The 22,218-nt window shown below is 34.2% G+C and overlaps 1 protein-coding gene across 2 annotated transcripts in view; it reads left to right on the forward strand.

The window, feature by feature from the left end:
• GPC5 (glypican 5) overlaps positions 1 to 22,218 on the forward strand; it is a 1,453,194-nt gene that overhangs the window by 903,946 nt on the left and 527,030 nt on the right. Inside the window, exon 8 of one of the 2 annotated variants that reach the window (XM_065533383.2) lies at positions 2,281 to 3,507. The exons of the other annotated variant lie outside the window; for it this stretch is intronic. Coding sequence (XP_065389455.1) covers positions 2,281 to 2,282 — 2 coding nt within the window. The 3' untranslated portion in view covers positions 2,283 to 3,507. Of the gene's footprint in view, positions 1 to 2,280; positions 3,508 to 22,218 lie in introns of those variants that run through there. 2 annotated transcript variants of the gene reach the window in all.

Genomic DNA, 22,218 nt, shown 5'->3' on the forward strand with positions numbered 1-22,218 from the left:
ACATTTTATAAATTATATAATTATATGTAAGTATGAGGCCAAGATTGTGTGATTTGCATTATTTGTGTGACTGTAGTTTAAATGTATTCATTCATTTTAACTTATTCTTAAGCCAGTTTAATGTATATGGTGTAGAAGAGAAGTAGATCTACCATGTCATGTATATATGTAAGTTTTTGCCCCTGGACAATATATAGTATTCTGTACATTAGTCTTCCATTCCAGACCTTGCAAGTGCAATGTTGATTCTGGTTTTCTGCACTTTAATTAGTGTTATACTTAACAGTTACTTTTCTCTCCATTATGCTGTTTGAGGACAGGCAAGATAATACCCATAGGAAAAAGAACAAAGGACCCTAATTGTTGACATAGATTTTTAAAAGTGATTCTATGCACATGAATTAAATGATATCAGTATAATAACTACAGTGGAAATTGCAAAATTGAATAGTGCCCTTGGATATAACCCAAATGCAATCTTCATTTTGTTACAGTAGTTTGCTTTATGGGAAAGAATATAGCAGAACAAGAATAAAAAAAAATTGCTTTTGAAACTGGGTACTGCATTTATTTTTATTCTACTTTTTGTATTAATTCTCTGTTTGACTATTCCTTTATTTAGAAATGATTAAATGTAGGTTTATGAAAAATGTCTGTTAAGCTTATCATGACTATAATAACATCTGTTGCTATTTTGTTGTATAGGAATAGTTAGCAAGTACATTATCATTCTCAGTATTTTATGATAATGAGGTTGGGCTAACTGCAATCTATGCTGTGTAACATCACCTGGACTAATCCCTCGTCTTTTGTTTTAATTCAAAACACCTTGATTCCCTGGGGAGTTATTTGCAGCAGTTTTTCGAAGACATCTTCCGTCTCCTTAAGATCTCAATCTCATCTCTTTCAATTCTCTCTCTTGCAATAAAACCCTCCCTTCTTTTATTCTTATGGGAGGATTAAAGGAGTGAAGAGAAGGCTGAACCTTTTTACTATCTCTGTACTCATTCTTATACTTTTTGTTTTCGTTTTCAAACCCTTTATTTCTATTTTCCAAAATTTATCACTTCTGATCTATAATTAATTTTTATCTTCTTCCCTTGAAACTAACTGCTCTATTTTCTCTTTTCCCTCTAACATTTTCATTGGTTTTTTTTAACCCCCTATGGTTCTTTTCTTACAACTTTGAAGTGTGCAGGTACTAGAACAGGTCTTGGGAGAGGGATGGGATAGAACAAGTGAGTATGAAGTTGCAGGTAGGGGCAACAGTGGCTGGGCTCAGGTTCCAGTGATCCTTGTTCTCAAGAGAGGTAAAAGCACTATACCAGAGTCTCCGTGGTGGTCTAAAGGGTGCCTGAGTTTTGTACTTGTTAGAGAAGCTAAGTTTACTGTAACCAAAAAGATTTAATGTTTAGAAGGTAAAAGCAAGTGAAGAATGTCTCATTCTGAAATAGACCAAACTCAAAAGTCTAAGAATACAGGGTGGGGATGAGCAGAAGTTAGGATTCCAAACAGGTCAGCAATTGAAAAAAATGGTGAAAATAATACTAAAAGTTTGAGACACATACATCTATGTGGTGAGAGAGAATTGTGTGAGGGAGGCGCCTTGAGAGGCAAGTAACAAGGAAGGAATCTAGGAACTGAGCTAGGTCAGTGGTGATGAAATGCCAGGTGATGGCTATCAAGGATTCACTACTGACCAAGCAGCGTCGCCCAAACACAAACCCAAATTGGCTGATCAGCAAGAATTTGAAGCCTTACCAGGGTCATAATGCATAGAAAATCTGAAATTAGCAAATGATTAAGAAATAATACTCATACAGTGTTTAATATATTAATCCATCATTCATTCAACAAATACTCATGTCTACTTTGTGGCAGGCTTTGGGCTGGTGGGTCCTGGGACCACAAGAGTTAGCAAGAGCAGGTTTTCCAGCAAAAGTTGTGCATAAACTAGGAGGGTAAGCACATAAATAACTTCACAGCAGTAGGAAAAATGCTATTAGAAGACTCTCAACATGCTAAGGTAGCATCTGTAACTGATTTCTGTCTACTAGCTTCTACACAGATTCCATTATATTGTTTACTCTTGAGGTATAGTGGATATACATCAATCAATTAAGTATAACTTTTCTGGCCTCACGATGGTTGGCTGTATATGGTGAACTCCATGTCTTGTAGGTTTTACTCCTGTTCTCAGACAATGGGCTCTCAAAAAAATGTAATGCAAGACTTTGATATGACCATTTACTTTCTTTTATTTCTTTTTCTTTGAGACAGAGTCTCACTCTGTCGCCCAGGCTGGAGTGCGGTGGCGGGATCTCGGCTCACTGCAAGCTCTACCTCCCAGGTTCACACCATTCTCCTGCCTTAGCCTCCCAAGTAGCTGGGACTACAGGCATCTGCCACCATGCCCGGCTAATTTCTGGTATTTTTAGTAGAGACGAAGTTTCGCCATGTTGGCCGGGATGGTCTTGATCTCCTGACCTCGTGATCTGTCTGCCTCTGCCTCCCAAAGTGCTGGGATTACAGGTGTGAACCACCGTACCCCACCCCCATTTACTTTCAACTTTTATTGTTTCTCAGAACCTCATTTGGGGGAACTAGTAAATAGAGATGTGATCTTTATGGCAATTCTAGTTATTGCTTATTGTGAAGAAAATTAGCCCCAACAAATACATTCTTTGAGTGGCTAGTGGAATTATTTCAAATGCTTTCTCAGATATGTAGGTTAAACAGATATTTTGCCTTGTGATTTTTCAAACTCATTAACAATATTCATTTAAAATGTGTTCCTCAAAAAATTATGTTTGTATTGTTACTTTGCATAAATGGAAAATTTGTTTCTCTCCTCTTAAATTTTGGCATATTTTATCCACTGATGTTATGTTGAAATAAATGAAAGAAAATTGGTTCTGAGATATGGCTTATGATTTCAAAAATTGATTTCCCATAGTTTAGATCTTTGTTAAACCATTTAGTGCCCCCTAAAAGTGATGTGAAGTGTATACAGCCCTAATCATTAGAGTAAATAGAAAAAACTTCTTATTTTCAAAGATATTTAAGAATAAGTATGCTAATTGATGTAATTATCAGAATAACGGTATAACTCATTGCTCATGCTCAACTATTCATACTAAGAATGTCCCATTGTCATCAGAAACAACCATCAAATCTGAGTTAAGATAAACACTGCACCAACATACATCACCGTCCCTTCAAAATATAGAAGATGAATTCAAGTCTGAAAATGTGTTCAAAAGAGAGTTGAGAATAATTAAAGTCAACCCATTATATGTATCCATTTAATCTATTATTTAATCTATTTTAAAAGGTATGTAAATATAGACTCTGAGGAAAAAGTCCCAAATACCTAACCCGGCATTAAAACATTCCAGTCAACAAAACTGTGTGTTGTAGTATACACTGAGAAACAAAATATCTGTACCCCAGCCTCTACCTTTTCTTTTAATTGGATCAACTGGTTTTTAAAAAAAATCTTTCCTTCACACAGTGTTACCATGGAAATTTCATGGACTGTAAAACTGGATTAGCAAAATTTTTTAATTGATTGAAGAACATCATGGAAAAAATATTCCAAAGCAAATCCATCATATTAAATGTATGTCAACAAATTTTCTGAGGGTGTTTTCATTTAATATATTACTTTATCTTTTTTTTTTCTTTAACAGCTAGTTACTAAGCACCTATTGTGTTCAAGACCCTGTGACATTTTCATTATGTTTGGTAGAAAATCTAAAAATGTCTAAGTTTGGTCCCAAGCATTTCGACTACAAAGTCCACAATTTCTTCCCCCGCCATATATTGCTTTGCCTATACAGAGTGGCTGGAGTAAGGAGATTTCGTGAAGGATTCAGGGGAATAGCTTTTAGGGTGGGCAGAGGTAACTAGCATAGTAGATTGCCCAAGAAAGGCAAAGTGAAGAAGAATTTTTTAAGAGGAGGGTACTGTCGGTTATTTCAAGTGAAGCAGAGAGATGGGAAAGTATGTGGACTGAGAAGAGCAAATGAGCTGGACTTACCATTAAGTCCAGCTGTGACTTTTAAGAGATTGTTTCAATTGAGTAGTGAGATTGGAAAGTAGATTGCAAGACACTATAGAGTAAATGAACAGTAAGAAATTAAATGAAGTGTGAATAGACCAATGTTTTTGTGTGTGCAAAAGTGGAAGTCCATTTTTTTTAAATGAAATCTTGTGTGAAATCCTGAAACAGATAAGAAGTTGGATTTTTAATCCCTCCTTTCCTTACTTGGGTATCCTGGAGGTCCCACACTCAATGCCTATGCAACATAATTTGCAAACTAAAGGTGGACCTTCTTTTGAGATATTTAACAGAGTAAGAAAGGAAAGAAATAGTAGAAAGAGGAGCACTGGGGATGCACAGTAACTGCTGTACTGGAAAGATAAGGACATCTGGAGGGATTTTCTGCAACACGGAAACGTCTCAAGAGAAGGCTTCCCATTGGAGGCAGCTTAATGTAGACTCTACCCTAGCCAGATGTGTCCTTTTTACTGCTCTTAAAGCTAATCCCACCCAGACTCTATTCTCAATTCTTGATCTAAGCTAAAAGCATGCAGTGAATGGCGGCCCCAGAGGGCCTTACCTAACTTAACCTCAAAACTTTCTGTCCCTGTCACTATCTCACCTTCAACCTATGTCATAGTTACATTGGAGCTTGATTGTTCAGAGTTCCTGGAAATCTTTCATTAGCATTCAGTTCATCAGTTACTGTGCATCTCCTGTGCTGCTCCTATTTCCTTTCTTATCCTGTTAAACATCTCAAAAGAAGGGTTCGCCTGAGTTTGCATACGTTGCATAGACACTGAGTCTGAGAACTCCAGGCTACCCAGGTAAGGAAAGGAGGGATTAAAAAATCCCACTTCTTGGCTGTTTCAGGTTTTCACACAATATTTCATTAGTGTCTTTAATTAATTTAGAGAAGCACAACATAGTACTTTTTTTTTTTTTCTGGAGAAATATTTTATGGTAGCAAGCAAGAGCCAGAGTCAATGAAAGAAGAATCACAGGATATTGGAAACATCTGCTACTTAACTACTACTTTGTCTCATTTTGAAATTTAACTCTTCATAGGAAGGTGAAATTTTGCACATTTTCTCAGCCCTTAGATTATTCCTGTTGATATGAAAAGTAAAGTATAGATACACATTTTTGAAATGTATATTTCAGTTTAAGAAATTTGTGGAGTTCGAGACCATCTTGACCAACATGGTGAAACCCTGTCTGTACTAAAATACAAAAATTAGCCAGGTATGCTAGCAGGCAGCTGTAATCCCACCTACTCAGGAGGCTGAGGCAGGAGAATTGCTTGAACCCAGGAGGCAGAGGTTGCAGTGAACCGAGATCACACCATTGCACTCCAGTCTGGGCAACAGATGGAGACTCTGTCTTGGGGGGCGGGGGGGACAAAATTGTGCTCCTTTAAAAATCGTATGTATTTTTTTCAAGGTTATTCTCATATTCTTATATTAGCAATATATTTTTTCTTTACATTCCTAAAGTTGGCTGTTCTTATCTGAGATTTAGGCATTTTTGGCCTTGGCCAAAGGAATTTCCTCCCCCTAGGGCTCAAACTTGTGTGAAACAAAAGTCATAAAGAATTAAAGCTACTTCTCTCTCATCTGCCCTGCAGCAAACCTCCTCTGAAAAATGAGTGAGGTAGATGCTGTGATAAAGGGAGAGAAAAAGAGAAAACACAGAAAGGAAACACAGAAAATCTAAAGTAATATCCTCAAATTATATTCATATTACAGATGTGACTATAAGGCAGTAAGTGGTTAAATCACTTGCCCCCTTTTCTCGCCATCTAGGCATAAATACTTCCAACTTTTGTTATATCCATGTTTAATACACCTAAGTGTATGTCTTAACTATGGGTGGGGTTACAGTTTTTATTGTCAGAGAGTGACAGCTGAGGATTTATTTTAACGATTAAGTCTCTTATTGAATTAAACATGCTCATATAGATCATTTTCAAGGTAATCATTATGTGTTCCAAGAAGTATAGTGTGGTGACTAAAAGTATGGTTTGTGGGATCAGAAAAAAATACTTTGTACAATGCCTTGATTTTCTATTACTACTTTTGTAGCCTAGGGCAAAAAGATGTGATGTTTCAAACAGTATTTTCCTTGTCTGTACAGTGAAAATAATAAAACCCAACTCATAGGGTTTGTCAGAATTAAGGAATTAATTTAGGGAATGTGCTTGCACTGTGCCTGGCACCCAAAATGTTCAACAAATATTACTCTTATTATAATCAAGAAAGGAGGTAAGGCCATACTTAAAAGTGACATTTTGATTGAAGGATACATTTCAAATGCACCGCATCAGTTCTTCAACATCTACTAGTTTATATTCATTAAACACTTTTCTGCAGAACTCAAAATACGTAAGAAGAATGACCTTGTTCTTAAGATTGCATTTCAGCTGGAGAAATGAAATGTATGTCTATAATAACTAACTAGTAATTCTTGCACAATGTATGCAAATGGTACAGAACATTTTTACAAATGGAGATTGAAGAGCCTTGTTTAAAGAACTCAATAAGGTTTTTTGACAGGGCATGGCCATTTCATATTTAGTTATCTTTTCCAGTTCCCTGTGTAGACAGTGTATTCAATTCACCCATAAAGATTTGTGAAGAAAAGAGACTCAATAGGAGCTTCTGATATTGACTTGGGTAGGCTTCTTAAGTTTCTTTTTAATAATCCTCCCGTATCCTCTTCTGGGTTTCTTCTTTCTTAGCACAAAGCAAGTTATGGTTCAATTGATTCTCTGTCTGCTTAATAAATATTGATATATTGGATGCATTCAGGCGTGACCATGTGTGATCCATCTTTAAAGGTAGAGTCATTATGCGGGGAGGTTGCAGTTTATTTATTCCTCATTCATTCTCTCATCTTTTGAGAGGAATCATTATGCAAATATTGAACACATTCATAAAATGAGAAACAAAAATAACACTAGCACTTTTTTAAAAAATAAAAGATGTTGAAAATAAGATAGTATCTGCAGCAGAATGAAGTGAATATAGACCCTATTGTGCACATCGTGTTAGTATATTTTCTTTAGACAATAGGAAACAGTAATTGAAGGTAAAATGTGCAATTTTCTGATTGTAAGAGGTGCAGTATACTGCAATGATTGAGGAAGCAAAAGTATACATAGTTCCTTCACTAGGAATCTGGCACAGAATTAATAGCACTGTCCTGAAATGTGTGTAATTATATGATCTCTCAAGGCATATTTCACATACCTGACTAGAGGTAGACATGACTAAATATGTAGATGTAATTAAATATGTGGATTGTTGTGTTATTATAAGACTAGAGAAATTTGAATGTGTTTATTCATACACAAAATTATTTAACCTGGTATGTCTATCACTATTAATTCAGACCACTGGTTTGATTGGGTATATTCATTTTGCTTATTGGTTGACTAATAATTAAGAAACATAAGCATCATTTAAAAATATTTAAAGACATTTTTATTTTTTCTACTTCATTGAAGTATAATTGACAAATTTGTCTATTTTAAATATATGAAACGTTTTAATTTGTGCATACATTGTAAAATGATTACCACAATCAAGCTAATGAATATATCCATTAACTCACATGTTTATCTTTAAACATTTTTTGTGTGATTAGAGCACTTAAAATCTATTCTCTGAGCAATTTGCAAGTGTATAATAGAATATTATTACTTAGATTCATCATGCTATACAATAGATCTCCAGAATGTATTTAACCTGTTTAGCTAAAACTTGGTGTCTTTTGTGCAACGATTCCACATTCTCTCACTGTAACCCACTACTTTTTGTCCTCTGGCAGTCACCATTCTCTCTCCTTTCATGAATCTGACCTTTTTAGAATCCACATGTAAGAAAGATCATGCATTATGTGCATTTCTGAATCTGGTTTATTTCGCTTACTATAATGTCCTCCACTTTAATCCATCCTGTCGCAAATGATAGGATTCCCTTCTTTTTTAAGGCTGAATAATATTGCATTGTATGTATATGTATGTTTATGTATATATGTATATATATATATCACATTTTCTTCATCGATGGACACAGGTTGATTCCTCATCTTGACTATTGTGAATATATTTTTAACACCCCTCTATATAACAATGTATCATTTCTTCATCTTTTATCTACGTATTTTTAATTTTCACACATATGTTTGAGACTTATATTCTAATTGACCATGTTCTTGAAAGCAAAATTGCTGAATGCTTTTGTATTGAATCTTTCATCATGTTACTCAATTCTGTATTTATTTATATCTACCAATAGTGCAGCATAAACAGACATTTACTTTTGCCAGAAGTTAAGTTTGTTGTAACAGCTCTACTTTTCTGGAAAACAGAAACATGCTTTAATTGTTGCATTGCATTTCATTTCATGCTGGCTGCCTTTGATGGCCTCCATAAAACCATTTGCACAAACTCCTGTGAAAGTAGACCAGTAGGAAACTCAAACTTATACTTTATCTGCAGACTGGCCATATCATAGAAAGGGATAGGCTTTCTCAATTGTTTTATAAAGTTATTTAGCTTCTCTCATTTTCTATTTTAAAACTTTTAAAATAAAAGTTTAAAATAAAAAGATCCTATTTGCAAACCACCCTACTGCCTTTTTCTAGGCATCTAAATAGGCATACAAAGCATTGTAAAAACTGTTGAACTTACACTTGGTAAACAAATAGTTAACCATATTATAGGGTAAATATTGAATAGCTCTCTGCTAACTCATAAACATAGCATTGATAATAAAAATGTTATTGAAAGAAACATCCAACTTTGAGTAAATACCCAACTTTGGATGGTTATTCAAGTTGAACATATCATGATTCCATGAATATTTTCTATGTCAATGGCAGCTAATTTGCAGCCTTCAAATGTTAAAGTAGTCTGAAATTGAAAATAGAAAAAAGAAAATTGAAAGATTCACAGAGGAAAGGGCTACTTTATGTCTTTTATGGAAAAACAAGAAAAACAGAAATAGTTATAAATTCATAAATCTATTGAACACATATGAGAATCCATGGAAAATATTAATTGAGGCAATGTTAAATTATAAAATGTCCACATAGGAATTAAAAATATGAAAGAAGGTCATTATTCAAACTATTTGTCAAGCAGCTAGCACATGCAGGAACTCTCCTGGCCACTGAGAAAAGAGCAGCGAAAATGGCTCCTGCCCTTTGGGGCCATTTCAGAAGGTGAATTGGGTTCATCTTCTGCTAGAGGAATTAGGTATTTCACAACTACATACATTATTTATTCAATTACTCATTATACATTTTATGAAAGGGGAAACCAAAGGAGCAGAATTTGATTTGGTCTCAATGCTACTTGTATTAGTCAGTTCTTTTGCTGCTAATAAAGACATACCCAAGACTCTGGGTAATTTACAAAGGAAAGAGGTTTAATTGACTCACAGTTAAGCATGGCTAGGGAGGCCTCACAGTCATAGCAGAAGGTGAAGGACGAACAAAGGCATATCTTACATGGCAGCAGTCAGTAGAGTGTGTGCAGGGTAACTCCTCTTTATGAAACCATCAGATCTCGTGAGACTTACTCACTGTCACAAGAACAGCATGGGAAAAACCCACCCCTATGATTAAATTACATCTCACTGCGTCCGTCCCACGACAATGTGGGAATTTTGGGAGCTACAATTCAAGATGAGATTTGGGTGGGGACACAGCCAAACCATATCACTAGTGAATTGCTCTTTTGGAAGAATAACCATTGGCTGATGTCTGTAGCATGAAAATGGTGTAAGGTGAGCAAAGGGTGAGGTAATTCAGGCTTAATAAAAGCATGTGTGAAGACCCTAGAAAGAGAAGGAGCAGGGAATTACCTGAAATTTAGAGGTAGCAAAGCTGAGAGAACAAGGAAAGAATGGAATAAGTCAGATGATATAGGAACAATAAATCTTGCTATTTTGACTACCTAAAGGGTTTTGGTCTTTATTTAAAGAGAAAAGGGAAGTCGTTGAAGTATTTTAACCATTATAATGAAGAGATAAGGTTTACTTTATTAAGAGATTACTTGGGCCTTGGTGAGACTTAATTAGGTTTAAAACATTTTGAGATTTTAAAGAATATGGATTTCAAAGCCTTTCTTCAACTCCTCTTTCTAGAATATCTTCATTGTCTTTTCACTTTTCTCTTTCCAAAAGATTCAAGATGTGTGTTCTGATGGACTATATGATACATGATATAGTCTATACTGTTGAGTGGTGGGGGGGGGGACAAGTTATAAGAGAGTGTATCAGCATAATTTGTGCAAAACTAAGGTTCCGTGTGTGTTACATAATATTCTGAAAAGATAAATTCATAACAGTGGTTATGTCAAAAAAATAATGAAAAGAGGTTGATTATATGAGAAAGGCATTTATTTTCATTTCATACACATTTGGACTGTTTTATGTTTTGCTTTCAACATATATTCATAATTTAAGTGACTGCTTAATATTTTACACTGAATATTGATTAATAGTTGAAGGAATTCCATCAGCTCTCCCTCTCCTCTAAAATTTCTTTCAAAATTCATCATAAAATTATCATTTGTTGACATGATATTAAAGTGACATGGACATAGTGATCTTCATGTTAAATTAGAAAAAAAGAATTGTCTGTGAGTGTAATTTTGTCTTCATTTTTTATTAACAAGTAACATTTCTGTTTAATGACTTCAATGTCTTGAATTAAATTTTTGAATTTTTTTTTTCCAGTTCTTGATTGTAATGTCTAATACAAAAGCCATTTCTGATACGTCATCTGTGGTACAGGAATTAACTAGTTATTGTAATACAAATGGGTAATTTCAGTACCACTCATTAATTTCAAAATGCCTTTCTTGAGGAAATAGGCTGCCTGTAGTACCTCTGGAAGGCTTATTAATGTTTACCTCAAATATTAATGTGGAGTTAATGATGTGGACCACCTACTTAATGATGTGGACCACCTACTTGTTCATATAGTGAGTTTTCTAAATAACAAAACTGTCACCTCTCTCTCCCTGAAATAATTCCAAATGTTTTATGGCCAAAGAAAGTGTAACAACAAAGTCAATATGAAGAGGAGAGAGAGAAAGTTACAACGAAGCAGCTCATATACGTGAGCATTTTTCTAGCCAGCAGAGGTGACTGAAGTAGAACTTCATGCCAGTTCTCTACTTCCCAAGAAATAACACACCAATATTGATTCCTGGGAACCATGCTGAGAAGAGTAATAGACTTTTAAAAATCTCCATCTACCCAGTATCATTTATACCTAAAAGTCACATAGTATCTGAATTTTCCCAAGCACAAAGACCCTTGTATACTTCAGACATTTACAAGTAATTTGTGACAAAGCAACATAGCAGAAATGAGAGAAAAAATTACTAAACAAAATGATATATCCAAAGTCTACTGTTTCCAGAAGTTGAGGTTCTTTTTTGCTGATTGTGCCAGAAGTTGTTTCCCTTGCATTGGCCAAAGGATTTCATACAGCCAGTTTCTGTTTTGCCTCAAAAGATTTCATGCAGCCAGTTTCTGTGTTGCCTGAGCAATGTGACACAGAGGATACAGAGGACACTTCTATTACATTTTTGGATGAGCCTCCCAACCCAAATCCCTGGTCTGTTCTCATCAACACAAGCTAATCGGAGGCAAGGACTATTCCTCCTCCAGAATGTATCCATTTTCCCCAAGTGTAAATATCCTAATCTGGGCCCAGGCAGGAGTCCTGTTTAGACACCTTTCTTTTATCTCCTATCTTACCGATCGCTCCATTTCAGCACCAGAATGCTATTTTCACACAAGAATGAAGGAAATTAGAGATTTTTCCATATCCAGATATAATTACCACCTAGATAAATGTTCACTCATCTTGCCTGTCTAGCCTGTCTTGAGGCTAGTTTCATCATGAGTCATTCCACCAATTACCTCAATCAAAACACTAATTGCAGTAAAATTGCATACAAACTGTGAAATAATAGAGGTTCATAGATTTTTTTGGTGAGGTTTTATAAGGCAAATGGAGGAGAGAATTATATCACCTGTCATATTACAATACTTTCTATTTTTTTCACCCACACAAGTCTTTTTCCTGAACTTTCTTGGAAGCAAGGGCAGCTAGGTGGTTGCCAGGTATCTTGTACCTTTCCTCTCTCTCTCTTAATCCCTTTTGCGACAGCTCCTGTCAGTTTCTTAAACCTTCTAGACTCTCAAAATATCTTCAAGTTATGTCCCCAACTTTGGAAGGAAAAACTCAACTACAGAAATAACTGTAGCAAAATTACTTTCTGTCATTAGTCACACCTCAAAGAGATGAAGTTGGTTAATACTTCGCTAAATGAGAGAAACAGTGTTAAATGCTTTCATATACGGCAGTTACTGAATAGTAACTATGATTCTAAGAGTATTTATTCATCGTATTATTTTGCCACTTATCTGTTTTCTTTGATTAATTAAACGCAGTTGTTTAGGCATTCCATGTGTAGCATCGTTGGGGCAACAAATGGAAAAAGGCCAATTCCAGTCATGTTGTGGGACAGAACGCGTTTCTATAGGAATGCAAGAAGAAATAACGCAATCCATCTACTCCAGGATGTAAGGGACATAACCGTAAGCAGACATCTGATACATTAAATTCTGCAGATGAAGACCAGAGAGAAGAAACTGAGTAAATATTCAGAAGAGTGTTCTATTTTTATTTCTATTTATTTGTTTTTAGAGACATAGTCTTGCTCTGCCACCCAGGCTGGAGTGCTGTGGCATGTTTATGGCTCACTGCAGCCTCAACACCCCCCATGCTCAAGCGATTCTCCCACCTCAGCCTACTGAGTAGCTGAGACTACAGGCATGTGCCCATGCCCAGCTAATTTTTTAATGCTTTTTTGTACAGATGGGGTGTTGTTATGTTGCCCAGGCTGGTCTCGAACTCTTAGGCTCAAGTGATTCTGCTGCCTCGGCCTCTCAAAGTGCTGGGATTACAGGTATTAGCCATTGCCCCCGGCCCAGAAGAGTGTCCTCAATTGAGAGAGATTGTTTTAACTTCAAGGGCGATATAATTAGATAAGGTTTCATAAACGGTCATTCACTTCTGGGTTACGATGTATTTGGAAGGTTACAGATGGAAGTGGAAATTCTCTTCAGGAAGTTCTGGAATAATCACAGGAGCAAGATTATGGTTCCTGAGACTAAAGTAATAGCAATGGGACTAGGGAGGTTTTTGGGAGATTTGGGCAGGATAAATTGGACTCCTCAATGATGTTCCATTTTCAGATGTGAATAATTGGTAAGGACTCCCTCTCAAGTTTCAATTTTAGCTACTTTAGAGACTCTACCCAGTCTCCCTGTTCACTCTAGAAACATTCTGACTCATGCCCATAGTGACTTGGGCATCAGGGTTTGAAAAGCCCCAATCATTTCTGCTTGTGGACCTCCTGAACTCTGTACTTTCCAAAGTCAGGTGGTTGTGTGTGTTCTCAAGTGTCTTGGTCATGGGTCTCGGTATTATAAGTGTCTAGTTTAGTGAAATATGAAAACTTAAGGATGAAGGAATAAGGGAAACTTCAGAGAGATTTTCTTATGAGAACATAAACTCAAGTTTTAGGACAATTCAATCAAGACAAACTGCTAAAATAATTTTGTTGAATGAGATATGGATTGGAAAAACAATTAGTAAACGTATAAGGATCATTTTCAAACGATTTTTCTAGTGCTTTAATTTTTGCTATACTTTAAAGAAAGTAAAATCAGAGTGAAAAAGATGATTGCTATGGTGTGGTTTATGCAAAAACAAGTCAGTCATTCATTGAAGATATGGAAAAACACTTGGTTGGCCTTACTTTAAAAGACTAGTAAATAGGTATAACCCTTACATGGTTATAATAAAAGAGAAAAGGCTAAGTTGTTCATGTACAATATTTAAGTAACTCCCCACTTTAACTGACTTCAATTAATTGACGACAGGTCAGATAGACTTCGATTAGAGGGTTTTTATTGTAATTAAAATCTTTCTGCTCATTAATTACACTTCTCTCTTTTTCACATCTTATCCGGTGTATAATGCTGAGAATGCAATGATCAGTAAGTAATTATAGGGGAAACCCATGAAAAATAAAAATCAGAATAGTAATTGTATGAACTTAAAAAAAAACTGCTGACCAACACCTTTTTCTATCCAGTAAATGGTCATGATTTTAATTTTAAATACCTTCAGGATAACTAAGTATAAAATAATTGATTTTCTCCTCAAAAATTAGGAGGAAAGGTAATACTCAAGAATGACAAATATACAGATAATTATGCTTTCCTTAATGCAGCAATTTCTTTAGCTTTTAGCATTAAGCGGTCAGATTTTGTACACTCGTATATTTACTTGGCTTTCAGTATAATTACATTTTTGCCGTGAAATGATAGCTGCTGAAGTATCTAGGTTTTTTTTATTTTTTATTTTTTATTTTACTAAATAGCTTTCTATAACGAAAAGTATAATAAAACTGAGGACACAGTATGAGTTCTGCCTATTAATTTTACTGAATAAGCACCAAAGGCCTATTTAATAGACTCAGAGTAATATATCAAATGTGTAACGAATTAAACAAAACTATGTTTTTTTCTAAGAATTTCATTGCATTTAATAAAGCAACTCAAGATAAATTATCTCAAGAAAAATTATACACGTATCTGTATCAGAATTTTGAAAATAATCTAAATGAGAAAAGGGGTTCTGGGTCAAATTTTGATGTTGAGCTTTATTTCTTTTATGTTTTTTGTTGCAAGTTACTTCTAATTACCTAAAATTTTTATATAAGGTGTTTTTCTCTTAATCACGCATAAACTGTTCATGCTTCTAAATGTGAAACACATTATGTTCTCCATAATGTGCTAATGAACTGTTATCTTTTCTTTGCATAGGATCTTTGTTTATCTTTAAACTACAGCAAATTCTATTTCAAATCATACTACAAGCAGTTATATTCATAAATTCTCGTATTTCTAAATGTTAGATATGTCCAAATTTACATTGTTATTTTGACCAAAAATTATTAATGTGCCTTTGTCCAGAGCCTTCTCCAACCCCCAGTAATGTATGTGGGAAGTCGCCCAAAGGCCAGGATTCTTGAGATAAAAAGCCATCATCATGATAGATAGTGTGCCTTTGACATCAGACCCTAGTGTCCAGGGTTAGTTGGCAGCAAGGGGAAGGTGTTTGTCATCAGTCTGGAATGCTCTGGGTGGAAGGGTGGGAAAAGGGTCCAAGATAATGGGTGAAAAGGGAGTTATTCAAACGCTTTCTGAGAGTTTCAGGATGATAGAAAATGAAAGAGAAGAGAAGATTTTATGTGATTTACCCTTCATGTGTTCTTGTGTTTACTTTTTCCGTTTTTGTTTTGTTTTTTGTTTGTTGTTGTTGTTGTTTTTTGACACAGTCTCACTCCATTGCCCAGGCTGGAGTGCAGTGGTGTGATCCTGGCTTATGGCAACCTCAGCCTCCTGGGTTCAAGTGATACTCATGCCTCAGCCTCCCGAGGAGCTGGGATTACAGGCATGCACAATCATACCTGCTAATTTTTTTATTTTTTTAATTTTTACTAGAGACAGGGTTTCACCATGTTGGCCAGGCTGGTCTTAAACTCCTGACCTCAAATGATCCACCACCTCTGCCTCCCATAGTGCTGGAATTACAGATGTGAGTCACCACACCCGGCACCTTTTCTGTATTTGAAAGAGATTTCACTTAACATTTTAGTTGAACTCTACTCCTCTAATTGTTAAAGCATTCTGGAATACCTTGACAGTATAAAAATTTTAAGCATTTCAAATTTAACGAACTTCAATTCTGGTGAATGTAGTTCAGTGGATACATTATATTTCAGAATTTAATAATTAATATAAGTTTGGTGGTCTCCTATCAGAAAGTTACTACTGAAAGTGAAGAAATCTTATTCTTAAAAATTCCACATTTGCCTGATAGAGGCTTTTCAAATTGGACAATTTGAAAATTAGATTTATTTTGTTGAAGTTTTATTTTCAAGACCTCTTTAAGTATAAAAATCAACTTGATTTAGCATCTTTTCCATTCACTTTTAATTTTCACTACTGATAGGACTATGAATCAGTTGTGTTGCTTTGAGTGCCGTCAGTGGTGTGCTGAAAAACATTAACTGGCTTGCTTAGAACACACACACACACACACACACACACACACACACACACACACACACACACACACACACACACCTGAATTGCAGTGTTTGCCAATACCTGTGTTGTAACACTGGTATCATGGCTGATTTCAAATTTCCAACATGTCATCACTTAATGTGGAACAAGGGAGAAATGTGTGGTAATACAGCCTTCTATAGTACCCCCCACCCATATAGACTTAACCTCCAGAGCATAGACAATTGTAACATATAACAAATAAGTAGGAAGTTGTGATTTTTGAGTATGGGTTGCCTTTGCTTTTATTATAAATTACTTAATTGTAAGTATACCTAATTTAATTTTTTTTAAATGCCTGTGTTTAATCACTGGCTCCCAAAACCCTTGACAAGTGCCAGCACACCAGTTGTACATATTTTTTAAGTATAGAAAAACTGTTTCTGTTTAATGGCGGATGCATGATTCCATACCATCTTAATAAGCAGTAATCAGTTATCAGTTCCTGTTATAAAGTTGGTCTTTGCTTCTCATGTTTTCCTGTAGAATTGCATATATGTTCTTATGGTAGAAATGATCACATTCCTATGTGTGTCCCCACTAATCTCTGAAATACTTGAATAGAGGGTAGATGTGGATTTTTGTTTTGTTTTGTTTTGCTTTTGTTGCTTTTGTTTCATAAATGTTGTTTTATTCCACATCCCCAGAAACTGATGCAGTATCTGGCAGAGAGGATACTTTCAGTGAATGTTTGTTGTTTGGTTGGTGAAATGAATAAAAGAGAGACACAGGGGCTAATTAAAGAAAAGAGTAGGGCAAAGACCCTTAAACTTATTATCTGCAAGGTTGTCTCTATTTTCTCTTCCAGCTCGTGGGATAAAGGGTGGAAACTGAGAGAATGTCTAAGCCAGGGCAGCAATATAAACATCCAAGTTGCTTTGAGTCAGAAAAAACTGTCATTAAAGTGGAAATAATATCTGTTGTGCTTCTAACAAGTGAATTTGAATATGCAATTGTTAGAGTTGATGTTTTCTCACTATCTTTTTCGAGATAGATATTATTGAATTAAATATACATGTATTTTACGTTGCCTAAGGTAGAACACTCCTGTAAAAACATTACAAATCTTAACTGTGAGCTTTGTTATAATTTGGGGCCAATGTATTTTTTTCCCATGAGAGTGCATCTCTAAAACAAAACAAAACAAAAAAGGAATTCAGTTAGAAGATATGAATTAAGATGGAAATGTATTCTTTATAAGATCACTTACCCCTACCCTCCACTGTGAACCCCTTCTCATATCTACTTACATGATCCACTTACACACCTACACAGGTTGCCTGGCATATCAGCATAGCCTTCATATATTCCACATGAATGCTGAACCTTCTCAGGCTAGCTTTTTATGATTACTCTAGTGATAATTGATTTTTTGTTTAGGCAAATAAGCTACCTTCTTAAATATAGTAAGTAGCTTGTACTGATTAAGCATATACCATTTGCCTGTTATTAGGTATTTTCATACATTTATATATCACACATGTTACCCATGCAATGCATCCGCATTGTTATTGCCATGATTTTCCAGAGAGAATTTTCTAAAAGTTTAAAAATATTGTACCAAATCCCATTCCATTTTTTAAGTCAACCAGCTATGAAACCAAGTGCTCTACAGCATGAAACAATATACGTTAGTCATTTTATTTGTCATTGCTTTGTGTGTATAACGAAAATTATTGATCTTTAACTTCATTTACCTTATTCAACCTCCATATATTTTTCTCTGTTTTAAGAATCATTAGCACATATTAATAAACAGTTCTACTTCAAAGTAATTAAGGTACCTATTTTTGAACAACAGAAATTCTCTGGTAGTCTGAATTAGAAAACAAATGAATGCAGGATATTGTTTATACATTAGGATTAAAAGTACTGTCATTTTCTTTTGCTATGGCTCTAAAGTTTCTTCCCAGATATGAAAGAAATGTAAAAGCATGTTAGCATAATGGGATTTCATGCATTTTTTCATTTAACAATCTAGGAAACTTAAATTCTCATCTCAAATATTTCACTTGAGGGAAAGTTAAAATCAAAACCAAAATATCAACCATTGTGTTGACTAAAATTTGATATAGGATTAAATAAATTTTACAAAGACCTAGTTTACTCCATTGAAGAAAAACATATTTCTATAATACGTAACATAATGACATGCAGGTGGTTTTTCTAGCTGTTCAACTTTTACTTTTCAATAAATCTATTTTATGTCATTTTGCTTGTAATTTTTGGCTTTGCTTTGTTTATTTAAAAGGCCATATAAATATAGTCATTCCTTTAGTACATAGTGTTCCTCATAAGTGTTTTATTAAGCTAACTAATGAGTTCCAGCTTGTCTTTTGTTGGATGTCTTATTTCTTAATGACCCTTGATAAGCGATAATATACTTTTGTCTCAAATCTCTCTTTCTAATCAAAGTGGCAACCTTCTTATCAAAACATAAGGCAAATGCCAAATCTGATTAACAACTAGAAAAACTGTAAGACGGAAAATTAATTAAGGCCCCCAATTGTCTCGAACTTACACAAAGCTGTTTTCAAGATTTTGAACCACCCCATGATTTATGAGAAAAGACTGTTGTGAGGATTTTTTTAAATGTGGATTTTAAAAATCAATAATGATCTATCAAATATATACACTAACCTTCTTCTTGAATCTTTGACCGTTGGCAATAAATCCCTGGTATCTTATTAAATTTGAAATTTAATATGAGTTATTTTGCTTGATATTAGCAAATTACTGCAGATATTTTTTTCTTTCATACAATGTAGGATATTCTTAGAAACTACCTTCCTAAAAAGTAAGTGGAAGATATCTCGAGTAAGTTCCTCAGGCTACCTTTCAACATATGGTGATGGCTTGACAACATGCCAATTTAAAACTCCTTGTAGATAAATAGATTATTGGTTTAGTTACTGTTATGCTGTTATAACAATGCATTTCTAAGTAATTTACACTTAAATGTAAGATAAGGAAAACACAAAAACTTGGAAATACATAAATTGAAAAGATCTGAAGTTAAAGATGAGACTAAAATAGAATTATTGCCAGGTGCGGTGTCTCATGCCTATAATTCCAACACTTGGTGAAGCCAAGGTGGCTGGATCACGAGGTCAGGAGAGTGAGACCATCCTGGCCAACATGGTGAAACCCCGTCTCTACTAAAAATACAAAAATAGCTGGGTGTGGTGGCGGGCACCTGTAATCCCAGCTACTCAGGAGGCTGACTCCAGAGGCTGAGGCAGGAGAAGCGCTTGAACCAGGAGTCAGAGGTTGCAGTGAGCCGAGATCACACCACTGCATTCAGCCTGGGGACAGAGAGAGACTCCATCTCAAACATACATACATACATACATACATACATACATACATACGTACATACATACAATAGAATTATTAGTCAAATTATTGATGGGAAAAACATCCAGAAACAAAGATTCTTCTTTATGCCTTTATAAGTTACAGTATACTGATTATGCCGCTAAATTTCTTTGTTTTCTGTTGTAATTCAACTTACATGTTCATTGTATTTATTTTCTTTCTTTCAGACATTTTAGAAGAGTTTGAGAAAATATGTTGTATTGCTGGTCCACTTTCTTTAAAATAGTTTTAGTTGTCATGATACTTTATATCAACAATTAGAAATAAACATGTATAATAACAGCAAAACAGTCTTTGTAACTTTAAATAATCTATATTTTCATTTCAATTTATAACATGAGCAATAATTAAATGAATTTATTCCTGTGACAAAAATTTAGGTAACGCATGACATATCAGCAAATCTTAGAAGTACAAAGAAAATTAATACATGCAAACCTGCACTTGTACCCCTGACCGTAAAAGTTAAATAAAAGAAAATTAATAGATAGCCTCTGTTAATTCAGTTGAGGAAACTGAGGCATACAAAGGTTAAATAGCTTGTACAGGTCATGCATATAGTAAATGCAGAGCTTTAGTTATGGCTTTAAAGGAATGATGAGCAACCAAGTAACCAAGTAGATGGTGAATGGGGAGGAAAAAAAAAAAAAAGTTCACAAACTGTGAGCTAACAGTAGGTCTGGCTAAATTTGGGGCATAAAATAAAAAGAAAAAAAGTAAAGGCAAATTATATGAGACATTTGACCACAATTGTATGACAAAGAAAAGACAGTATTTTTGAGAAGTCTGAAACATAAAACATAGTTTGGAAAATAATTTCTGTAGAAACCTCAAGAAATTACTGGAAAATTCTGGCATTCTAAACAGAATGAAAGAACACACGCAGGCTCATATGTTTCATTACTGCTTGATGCAGTCTCACTAGCTAGATTGTATCTCTTTGCTATTGTCCATAGACGAATATGCTATGAACATAGTAAGCATTCAATAAATACTTGCAAATTTATTAACATTAATGTATATGTAATGACATATCTTAAGTAGAAATATATTTCATAAGCTGAAGTCCAGTGTGCCTTTCATTGTTGAAGAAATAAGGTTCCATGCTCAATTTATGTCATGAGCAAAATGATCTGAAGACTCATTTTACCCTCTAATGAGTTTTGCCACATCAGGTAATTATCATTTAATTTGTCATCATAAGCATTATTTAAACAAGAAAAGACCCTTGCACTAACAAGGAAGCATCTGCATCTCACACCAGGAAAAGGGAAGTGCAGTCAAGCTTTGGATCAGTCCTCTGCCTGTCAGGGAAAGGAGGAGGAGACAAAAAAAGGCAATGAAATTTATGAACTACAGAAGAGGAGAAATTCAATCTTACTATCAATCTTCCTAAAAAAATATAATACTTAAAATCTATATTATATAATCTATATATTTATCTCTTAATAATTTAACATGCTCTGAAGGAAGTGGTATAATGAAAAAAACATAAGTCTATGAAATCAAAGAAATCACAGTTTCAATATCAATTTTATTAATTACTATTTCTGGGCATCCAAACAAGGTACTTAGTATTTTTGGTACTTAGGGAAGATATATATATGTATATATAGATCTATATCTATACTTAAAATATAATTCATAGATAAATATAAATGATATATTAGGGTATTGGAAAACAGCAATCCATTAGTTATATCTAATTTCAAGCTATATGACAATGACTCATAAAAAAGTAGTACTTTACACAAATCGCATATATATCTATATCTATATATATATACAAAAAATACATACATATACAAAATAGGTATTTTTTCCCATATTTTACCAAAACATACATACATATATAACATATATATACAACATATACACATACAACAAATACATATACAAATATGTATGTATATGTTGTGTGTATATATGTACATGTTGTATATGTATTTTTGGTAAAATATGGGGAAAATACCTATTAACTAGTTTGAACTGATTAGATGAGGAAAAAATATTTAAAAGAGCTGGCACGTTTTAGGCATTTAATATTTCTTATGTAAATTAATAAATGTAGGCATATATATTTTTATGCACATTGTAATATCTCCTCAAAATAACAATTTATTTTTACTTTTATATACTGTATCTCTAATCTGTCTAATAATAAAATATAAGTTTTGTGTTCAAAATGGACTTGAATAGAAAAGAAAGATCGAAAATGTTTAAGAAACGGAATGATTGTTTATGCATGATTCCCAATATTAAGGATAGAGTTTGTAAAATAAATCAATAAATGAGTCATTTGTTGCAATAATCATATTTCTCATGTACAAAATGTACTTAAATATAATTCATAGATAAATACAGATGATATATTAGGGTATTGGAAAACAGAAATCCATTAATTATATCTTATTTCAAGCTATATGACAATGACTCATATCAAAAAAGTAGTACTTTACACAAATTGCATAAAGATGAGTTGGTTTTTAACAGTGTTCTTTAGCCTGCTGTATTGTGTATACTACGTTGCTTTGATGTAGTTTCTGTTTATAAATACACCCT

Source organism: Macaca fascicularis, chromosome 17 (genome assembly GCF_037993035.2).
Source record: "Macaca fascicularis isolate 582-1 chromosome 17, T2T-MFA8v1.1".
Taxonomy (NCBI): Eukaryota; Metazoa; Chordata; class Mammalia; order Primates; family Cercopithecidae; genus Macaca; species Macaca fascicularis.